Genomic DNA, 10,932 nt, shown 5'->3' with positions numbered 1-10,932 from the left:
TGTTCTGTATGTCCAGCAGGTTGGCTATTGTTTCTCTGGCTAGGGTTTTGTCGATAGAGGTGAACAGTGCCGTTACATCGAATGAGACCATAGTTTCTTCCTTGTCTATGTGTATATTTCTGATGATGTCCAAGAATTCCTGTATTGATTGTATAGAGTGTCTGGATCCGCTGATCAGGTGTTTCAGTTTCTGCTGTAGTTCTTTAGCCAGTTTGTGTGATGGTGTCCCTGGTAGTGATACTGTGGGCCTGAGTGGGATGTCTGGTTTGTGCACTTTAGGTAGTCTATAGAATCTGGGGGTGTTGTTGCTTTCAGGTTTCATTCTCTGTAGGTCAGCTCTGGTTATCTGTCCGTTTTTTTGTAGGTTTCTCAGTGTGTTGTTTATCCTATTGGTGAGCTGTGGGGTGGGGACAAACTCCCTCTTGGTAGGTGTTGGTATCTGCAAGTAGTTGTTGCGCTTTTTGGATGTACTCTGCTTTGTCCTCATCAATCTTTTCTGAACCCATTCCAGTTTCACAACATCCTTCCTATAGGGGGGAGACCAGAATTGCCTAACCAATGTCCTGCAAAGCCACAACATGACCTCTCAATTCCTATACTCAATGCACTGACCAATTAAGGCAAGCGTACCAAACGCCTTTACTATCTTATATACCTGCGATTCAACTTTCAAGGAACTATGAACCTGCACTACGAGGTCTCTTTGTTCAGCAACACTCCCTAGGACCTTACCATTAAATGTATAAGTCCAGCTCTGACTTGCTTTTCCAAAATGCAGCACCTTACATTTATCTAAATTAAACTCCATCTGTCAGTCCTCAGCACATTGGCCCATCTGATCCAGATCCATTGTACTCTGAGGTAACCTTCTTCGCTGTCCACCACACCTCCAATTTTAGAGTCATCTGCAAGTTTACTAACCATACCTTCTATGTTCACATCCAAATCATTTGTGTAATTGACGAAAAGCAGTGGACCTAGCACCGATCCTTGTTGCACACTGCTAGTCACAGGCCACTAGCCTGAAAAGCAACTCTCCATCACCACCTCTATCTTCTACCTTCAAGCCAGTTCTGCATCAAATAGTTAGTTCTCCCTGTATTCTGTGTGAGCTAACCTTGCTCATCAGTTTACCATGAGAAACCTTCCTGAAGAAGGGCTAATGCCCGAAACGTCGATTCTCCTGTTCCCTAGATGCTGCCTGACCTGCTGCGCTTTTCCAGCAACACATTTCCATCTCTGATCTCCAGCATCTGCAGACCTCACTTTCTCCTCAAAGATGGATACAGGACAGGCTTAGTCATAGGAGACACAGAACATAGAACGTTACAGCGCAGTCCAGGCCCTTCGGCCCTCTGTGTTGCTCTGACCTGTGAAACCAATCTGAAGCCCATCTATCTTACACTATTCCATTATCATCCCTATGTCTGTCCAATGACTATTTAAATGCCTGTCAATTTGGCAAGTGTACTACTGTTGCAGGCAGGTGATTCCACGCCCCTACTACTCTCTGAGCAAAGAAACTATCTCTGACCACTATCCTGTATCTATCACTCCTCAATTTAAATTTATGTCCCCTTGTGCTAGCCATCACTATCCGAGGAAAAAGGCTCTCATTGCCCACCATATCTAACCCTCTGATCATCTTATATGTCTCAACTAAGTCACTTCTCAACCTTCTTCTCTCTAACAAAAACAGCCTCAAGTCCCTCAGACTTTCCTCATAAGACCTTCCCTCCAGACCAGGCAACATCCTGGTAAATTGCCTCTGAACCCTTTCCAATGCTTCCACATCCTTTCTATAATGTGGTGACCAGAAATGTACACAATACTCCAAGTGCGGCCGCACCAGAGTTTTGTACAGCTGCAAGATGATCTCATGGCTCTAAAACTCAATCCCTCTACCAATAAAAGCTAGCACACTGTATACTTTCTTCACAACTCTATCAATCTGAGTGGCAATGAGAGAACAGACTAATGGTCTGGTAAGATCATGGCAACTTTACCTGACTTTTACCTTTTACATCCAGTCTGAGAAGTTATACAAGGTTTTTGTTTAATTTCTCCCAGCAATGCAGTGTTCCTTCATTGCCGCACTAATGTCCACTCTGATTATGAGCTTTTTCGTACAATAGAAAAAGGAGGCATATTTGTAAATAAGATCCACATTATAGTCAATCTCTATGTCCTGGCCATAAAACATTTCTTCCACTTTCATTCTGCTTGTTTGATGATTTGCATACTCCACAGAGCCGTGCAGCTATGAAACATCCAATCAAAAGAAGTCACCTTGTGTCTCCTTCAAAATCACTGATCCTGTTGTGTGGAGAGATGGAAAATGTATACAAAGAGAAGAAACTGGATGAGATTGTGGTAGTAAACTTGTCTGGACGTTACCTGAAGAATCTGGGCAGCTTGCCTCAATCCTCTGCTTTGAAGGTTTGCAACCTGTCTCGGAATTACATCACTAAAATCGATGCTCTCGCAAGATGTCCCCGTTTAATCAAGCTGGATCTCCATGGAAACCATGTAAGTAATAAAGAATGTGTGTGCTCAATAAAAACAATATCAGCCAATTTCCATTGCTTTCACATTACCATCACTGAATGACATGCTGTCATCATTCTGGGATGATTTGGAGATGCCGGTGTTGGACTGGGATGTACAAAGTTAAAAAGCACACAACACCAGGTTATAGTCCAACAGGTTTAATTGGAAGCACTAGCTTTCGGAGTGACGCTCCTTCATCAGATGGTAGTGGAGGGCTCAATCCTAACACACAGAATTTATAGCAAAACTTTACAGTGTGATGTAACTGAAATTATACATTGAAAAATACCTTGATTGTCTGTTGAGTCTTTAATCTGTTTGAATACCATGATAGTTTCACTTCTTTCATGTGTAAATCACAAAACCTTTTTTAAAAGTTGCATTCTCAGATTAGCTGTAACAATGGGTGATAGCTAGACAATATGTTGAAGGTGTTGGATCCCTGTGTTCTCTGTCTATGCCATGATGTTTAGATTGATTCTAATCTAAAAAGTGAGATCGCAGAGTTTTACACGAATTCATGCAGTTTTTGAGCAAAGTACAATGTAACTTTGCAAGTGCAAATTCACCCCACAAAATATATGTGTGCATGTGGGTCTTTGTGTGTGTGTGTGTGTGTGTGTGTCTGTCTGGGTTGGGGGTGTGAGTGTGAGAGAGTGTATGTGTGTGTGTGTAGTGAGCGTAGAGTGTCTTAGGATTGAGTCCTCCACTATCACCTGATGAAGGAGCGACGCTCCGAAAGCTAGTGTGCTTCCAATTAAACCTGTTGGACTATAACCTGGTGTTGTGTGATTTTTAACTATTCTGGGAGTTACTGTTCACCACAGACTGGACTCGCCAGATAAATACTATGGCCACAAGAGCAGGTCATCAGAGTGACCACTGTATGGTCCATGTGGAGACAAAGAGAATACCCTCATTGAGAATACCCTCCACTATCACTGTGCTAAATGGGAAGGATTTTGAACTAGCAACTCAAGACTGGGCATCCATTGGCCATTGTAAGCCGTTCCCATTCCTTCAGTGTCTTGGGTCAAAATCCTGGAATTCTCTCCCTAAGGGCATTGTGGATAAACCTACAGCACATGGAATGCAGCGGTTCAAGAAAGCAACTCACCATCACCTTCTCAAGGAGCAACTAGGGCCAGGCAGTAAAAAATGCTGACCAGCCAGCACACCCATGTCATACAAATGAATAAAAGAAAAGTCAGCGTCTTAGGAATTCTGCAGTGAGAAACTCACCTCCTATCCCCTCAAGGTTTGACAGCCACCAACACGGCAGAGTGTTGACAGTGTGATGAGTGGTCCCCCCCCGACCAGGATTCTGACCCAGTAACACTGAAGACAAGTCAGAATGGTGAGTGGTTTGGAGGGAAACTTGCAGGACTTGTTCTTCTAGATGGTAGTGATCATGGGTTTGGAAAATGCTGTCGATGAAATGGTCTCTGAGACAGTACTTCAGATGTTGGCATTAGCCCCAGGTATTGGTAACGATGAATTTGCATGATGGCAGGGCTGATTTTGTTGTTGTCACTTAGGTAAATGCCAGGAAGTTCATCTGGTGAATTAACTGCAATGGCTTCTTTTCCCACTCCCTGGAATCTTTAAGGAGCTATCCATCTATTTATTATGTACATGCTAGACTCACAGTGGCATATTCCAAAAACACAGGTTTCACATGATTTCACCTTACCATTGTGTCTTAATTAGCTGGACTGTTTTTCCATTATTTAAAACGGGTTGGGCAGAAATTTCCTTGAGCTAATTGTTGGTAGGACCAAGCCTACCGTGTTAAATCTCCTCCACAAAGTCCTCTCTCTTACTTCACAATGGAAACTGTCTGAGGCTGAATCAGACAATTTGTAATCTTAGAGTCGTAGAGATGTACAGCACGGAAACAGATCCTTTGGTTCACTCATCTGTGCTGACCAGATTTCCTAAATTAATCTAGTCCCATTTGCCAGCACTAGGCCCGTATCCCTCTAAACCTTTCCTGTTCATATACCCATTCAGATGCCTTTTAAATGTTGTATTTGTACCAGCCTGTACCACTTCCTCTGACAGCTCATTCCATTCACTGTGTGAAAAAGTTCCCTCTTAAGTCCCCTTTAAACCTTTTCTCTCTCACCTTAAATTGGTAAATTACTTTTGAAAAGTAGTGTTGTTTTGCAAATAAATTATTTCTGGATGTTGACCAGGACACTGGGAGGGCTTTTTTCTCTTCCCTGAAATTCCCGCCTCAGGCAGCTCTCTGTGTAGAGTTTGCACATTCTCCCCGTGTCTGCGTGGGTTTCCTCCGGTTTGGTTTCCTCCCACAGTCCAAAAGTGTGCAGGTCAGGTGAATTGGACATGCTAAATTGCCCGTAGTATTAGGTGAAGGGGTAAATGTAGGGGAATGGGTCTGGATGGGTGCGCTTTGGCGGGTCGGTGTGGATTTGTTGGGCTGAAGGGACTGTTTCCACACTGTAAGCAATCTAATCTAATCTAATCTAAACATTCACTTGAGCAGTTGACAAGTATTTCACTGTAGGGACCAGCTTGGACTTCACATTCATCCTCTCATGTGAGACCTGAACCCAGAACTTGACTCAGAGAGTTAGGACATGTAGGGAATCTGACAAGTATACCAGTTTTAAAAATGGATCTCTTTTTAAAATCTAGTGAAGTCTGCATTTGGCATTCAACATAACAATAAAAGTAACCAATAATTTCTTTAAGTGTTAGTCAGCATAGATAACGTTTTCCACTGAGAGGTAGCTGCAGAGTTCATAGGACCACACAGTACAGAAGAGACTGTTTGTCCCATCAAGCCTGCTCTGATAAAAAGTATTCTAATTCTACACACTCCAGCACCTGGCCTGTAGCCTTGAATGTTATGGCATTTCAAATGCTCATCCAGATACTTTATAAAGATTGTCAGGTTTCCTGCCTCCCTAGGCAGTGCATTCCAGACCCCCACCACCATCTGGGTTTAAAAACATTTCCTCAAATCCCTCCTGAAACCACTGCTTTTCACTTCAATCGATGCCCCTTTCTTGTTATAGAACATAGAAGAATACAGTGCAGTACAGGCCCTTCGGCCCTCGATGTTGCGCCGATCCAAGCCCACCTAACCTACACTAGCCCACTATCCTCCATATGCCTATCCAATGCCTGCTTAAATGCCCATAAAGAGGGAGAGTCCACCACTGCTACTGGCAGGGCATTCCATGAACTCACGACTCGCTGAGTAAAGAACCTACCCCTAACATCTGTCCTATACCTACCACCCCTTAATTTAAAGCTATGCCCCCTCGTAATAGCTGACTCCATACGTGGAAAAAGGTTCTCACGGTCAACCCTATCTAAACCCCTAATCATCTTGTACACCTCTATCAAGTCACCCCTAAACCTTCTTTTCTCCAATGAAAACAACCCCAAGTGCCTCAGCCTTTCCTCATACGATCTTTCTACCATACCAGGCAACATCCTGGTAAACCTCCTTTGCACCCGTTCCAGTGCCTCCACATCCTTCATATAGTATGGCGACCAAAACTGCACACAATACTCCAGATGCGGCCGCACCAGAGTCTTATACAACTGCAACATGACCTCAGGACTCCGGAACTCAATTCCTCTACCAATAAAAGCCAGTACGCCATATGCCTTCTTCACCGCACTATTTACCTGGGTGGCAACTTTCAAAGATCTGTGTACATGTACACCAAGATCCCTCTGCTCATCCACACTACCAAGTATCCGACTATTAGCCCAGTACCCCATCTTTTTGTTACTCTTACCAAAGTGAATCACCTCACACTTAGCTACATTGAACTCCATTTGCCACCTTTCTGCCCGTCTCTGCAGCTTATCTATATCCCGCTGTAACCTGCCACATCCTTCCTCACTGTCTACAATTCCTCCGACTTTCGTATCATCCGCAAACTTGCTCACCCAACCTTCTAACCCCTCCACCAGGTCATTTATAAAAATGACAAACAGCAATGGTCCCAAAACAGATCCTTGCGGAACACCGCTAGTAACGGCACTCCAAGATGAACCTTTACCATCAACTACTACCCTCTGCCTTCTTCCAGCCAGCCAATTCCTAATCCAAACCTCCAACTCACCCTCAATGCCATACCTCTGTATTTTTTGAAGTAGCCTACCATGGGGAACCTTATCAAACGCCTTACTAAAATCCATATACACCACATCTATCGCTTTCCCCTCGTCCATCTCCTTAGTCACCTTCTCAAAGAATTCAATAAGGTTTGTGAGGCACGACCTGCCCTTCACAAAACCATGCTGACTATCTTTGATCACATTATTCCTATCCAGATGTTCATAAATCCTATCCCTTACAATTCTCTCTAAGACTTTGCCCACAACAGAAGTGAGACTCACCGGCCTATAGTTACTAGGGTTATCCCTACTCCCCTTCTTGAACAAGGGAACCACATTTGCTATCCTCCAGTCTTCTGGCACTACTCCTGTAGACAACGAGGACATAAAAATCAAGGCCAATGGCTCTGCAATCTCCTCCCTTGCTTCCCAGAGAATCCTAGGATAAATGCCATCAGGCCCAGGGGACTTATCTATTTTCACCCTTTCCAGAATTTCCAACACCTCTTCCCTACATACCTCAAAGCCATTCATTCTACTTAATAGTGACTCAGTATTCACATCGGCAACAATGTCCTGTTCCTGAGTGAATACTGACGAAAAGTGTTCATTCAGTGTCTCCCCAATCTCTTCAGCCTCCACACGCAACTACTATCCTTGACTGGACCTATTCCTACCCTCGACATTCTTTTATTCCTGACATACCTATAGAAAGCCTTAGGGTTTTCCCTAATCCTACCAACTAAGGACCTTTCATGTCCCCTCCTTGCTGCTCTTAGCTCTCTCTTCAGGCCCTTCCTGGCTACCTTATAACTCTCAATCGCCCCAATTGAACCTTCACGCCTCATCTTTATATAGGCCGCCCTCTTCCATTTAACAAGGGATTCCAATTCCTTATTAAACCACGGCTCCCTCACACGACCCTTTCCTCCCTGCCTGACAGGTACATACTTATCAAGGACACTCAATAGTTGCTCCTTGAACAAGCTCCACATATCAATTACGCCCTTGCCTTGAAGCCTATTTTTCCAAGCCACGCATCCTAAGTCATGCCTCACCGCATCATAATTTCCCTGTCCCCAGCTATAACTCTTGCCCTGCAGTGCACACTTATCCCTCTCCATCACTAGAGTAAAAGTCACCGAATTGTGGTCACTGTCCCCAAAGTGCTCACCTACCTCTAATTCTAACACCTGGCCTGGTTCATTACCCAGAACCAAATCCAGTATGGCCTCACCTCTTGTTGGCCTATCTACATATTGTGTCAGGAAACCCTCCTGCACACATTGGACAAACACCGACCCATCTAACGAACTAGAGCGATAGCTTTCCCAATCAATATCAGGAAAGTTAAAGTCCCCCATAACAATCACCCTATTACTTTCATTCTTCTCCTGAATCATCCTCGCAATCCTTTCTTCTACGTTTCTAGGACTATTAGGAGGCCTGTAAAAAAACTCCTAATAGGGTGACCTCACCTTTCCTATTCCTAACCTCAGCCCAAACTACCTCAGATGGCGAGTCTTCATCCATCGTCCTTTCCACCGCTGTAATACGATCTTTGACAAGCAATGCCACACCTCCCCCTCTTTTACCCCCACCTCTGACCCTATTAAAACATTTAAACCTGCAACAGCCAATCCTGTCCCTGTTCTACCCATGTCTCCATAATAGCCACAACATCGAAGTCCCAGGTACCAACCCACGCTGCAAGTTCACCTACCTTATTTCATATACTTCTTGCATTGAAGTATACACACTTCAAGCCACTTTCCTGTTTACAGGCACCCTCCTTTGAGATTGATGCCATGTTCCTAACCTCCCTACACTCCAGGTCCTGCACCCTAAAGCTACAGTCTAGGTTCTCATGCCCCTGCAGAGTTAGTTTAAACCCCTCCCGCCAAGAGCACTAGCAAACCTCCCCCCAAGGATACTGGTGCCCCTCAGGTTCAGGTGTAGACCATCCTGTTTATAGAGGTCCCACCTTCCCCAGAAAGAACCCCAGTTATCCAAATACCGGAATCCCTCCCTTCTGCACCATCCCTGTAGCCACGCATTTAACTGTTCTCTCTCCCTATTCCTCGACTCTTTATCACGTGGCACGGGTAACAAACCAGAGACAACAACTCTGTTCGTTCTAACTCTGAGCTTCCAACCTAGCTCCCTGAAAGCCTGCCTAACATCCTCAGCCCTCCTCCTATCTATGTCATTGGTGCCAATGTGGACCACAACTTCGGGCTGCTCCCCCTCCCACTTAAGGACCCGGAAAACACCATCAGAGACATCACGTACCCTTGCACCTGAGAGGCAACATACCAAACATGAGTCTCTCTCGCCCCCACAAAACCGCCTATCTGTGCCCCGAACTATCGAGTCCCCAATTACTATTGCTCTGCTCTTCTCCAGCCTTCCCTTCTGAGCAACGGGGACAGGCTCCGTGCCAGAGGCCTGAACCCCATTGCTTACCCCTGGTAAATCATCCCCCCCACAAGTATCCAAAACGGTATACTTGTTCTTGAGGGGAATGGCTGCAGGGGGTCCCTGCACTGGCTGCTTCCTCCCAGTCCCCCTCACTGTCACCCATCTGTCTGCAATCTTTGGAGTTACTACTTCCCTAAAGCTCCGATCTATGACCCCGCTGCCTCCCGAATGATCCTAAGTTCATCCAACTCCAGCTCCAGTTCCCTAACACGGTCTTGGAGGAGCTGGAGATGGGTGCACTTCCTGCAAGTGTAATCAGCAGGGACGACCATGGCATCCCTCACCTCAAACATGTTGCAAGAGGAACATTGCACTGCCTTCACTGCCATCCCTCTAAAAGTAACCTTTTTTTAAAAAAAAAAATTGGGTCTAAAGAATAGAACAAGCAAAATGCAGCACTTACCTACTTACCACAACGGGTCTTATTATTAGGTTAGAGGAGGAGGGAGGGTGGGAGGCACTACCTCTGTAGTGCCTCGGGTTCTTCTCCTGCGCGCTTTTATAGGGAAAAAACCTACCGAGGTAAGCTTACGCTATACCTGCTTCCGGCTCCCGGCTGCCCCTCTGGTCTTCGTCACTTTCCCCTGCTGCTCCCGCTTTTTCTGTGTAGAGAAAAAAAAACACCGCTGCCCGCTACTGGTAAGTAATTTTAAAACAAACTGTCTTACCTTAGCTGTAGCCTTCCGGGTTCCTTTAAACTCTGCTGCTGCTCGCACTCAAAATGACCGTTGGCGTCGAAGGGTGAGTATTTATACTCACTGCTTTCCTTCCCAGCTGCCCCTCTGGTCTTCGTCACTTCCCCCTGCTGCCCCTGCTCTTTCTGTGAAGAGAGGAAAAAAAAACACCGCTGCCCACAAGTAATTTTTTTTAGATTAGATTAGATTACATCACAGTGTGGAAACAGGCCCTTCGGCCCAACAAGTCCACACCGACCCGCCGAAGCGTAACCCACCCATACGTTTACCCCTTACCTAACACTACGGGCAATTTAACGTGGCCAATTCACCTGACCTGCACATCTTTGGACTGTGGGAGGAAACCAGAGCACCCGGAGGAAACCCACGCAGACACGGGGAGAACGTGCAAACTCCACACAGTCAGTCGCCTGAGACGGGAATTGAACCCGGGTCTCTGGCGCTGTGAATAGCAGCAGTGCTAACCACTGTGCCGCCCATAATTTTAAAACAAACTGTCTTACCTTAGCTGTAGCCTTCCGGGTTCCTTTACACTCTGCTGCTGCTCGCACTCAAAATGACCGTTGGCGTCAAAGGGTGAGTATTTATACTCACTGCTTTCCTTCCCGGCTGCCCCTCTGGACTTCATTACTTTCCCCTGCTGCTCCCGCTCTTTCTGTGAAGAGAAAAAAAAAACACCCTTGTTGTTGTCCCTTCAACTAAAGGGAACAGCTGCTTTCTGCCCACCTTATCCATACCCCTCATAGTCTTTTATACCTCTACCAGGACCCTCTCAGCTTTCTCTGCTTTAAAGAAAACAATCCAAACTTATCCAGCTTCTCTTTGAAGGTAAACTGCTGTATGCCAGGCAACATCTGTGAATCTTTGCTGCACCCCTTTCAGTGTTACCACATCCCTCCTATATGCGGAGTTCACAACAGCACACAGTACTGCCAATTATGGCAAATTGTATTGGTTATACAGTTTTGGCCAAACTAAAGTTATTATTATCTATGACACTACTGATAAAGGCAAGTATCCTGTGTGCCTTCTTAACTGTCCTATTAACCTGTCTTGCTGCCATCAGGGATCTGTGGAGAAGTTCCCCAAGATAACAGCATGG

At 45.4% G+C, this 10,932-nt stretch overlaps 1 protein-coding gene across 1 annotated transcript in view; it reads left to right on the top strand.

Moving 5' to 3' along the window:
- The first annotated feature begins 2,242 nt into the window (after window positions 1-2,242).
- LOC122554091 (uncharacterized) overlaps window positions 2,243-10,932 on the top strand; it is a 33,832-nt gene continuing 25,142 nt past the window's right edge. Inside the window, exon 1 of the mRNA XM_043698545.2 lies at window positions 2,243-2,529. Coding sequence (XP_043554480.2) covers window positions 2,263-2,529 — 267 coding nt within the window. The 5' untranslated portion in view covers window positions 2,243-2,262. The remainder of the gene's footprint in view (window positions 2,530-10,932) is intronic.

The sequence above is a fragment of the Chiloscyllium plagiosum genome, unplaced genomic scaffold (genome assembly GCF_037043375.1).
Source record: "Chiloscyllium plagiosum isolate Xiang-an unplaced genomic scaffold, Cpla_swu_hap1 HiC_scaffold_9, whole genome shotgun sequence".
NCBI lineage: Eukaryota > Metazoa > Chordata > Chondrichthyes > Orectolobiformes > Hemiscylliidae > Chiloscyllium > Chiloscyllium plagiosum.
This window is presented reverse-complemented; position numbering and strand designations above follow the sequence as displayed.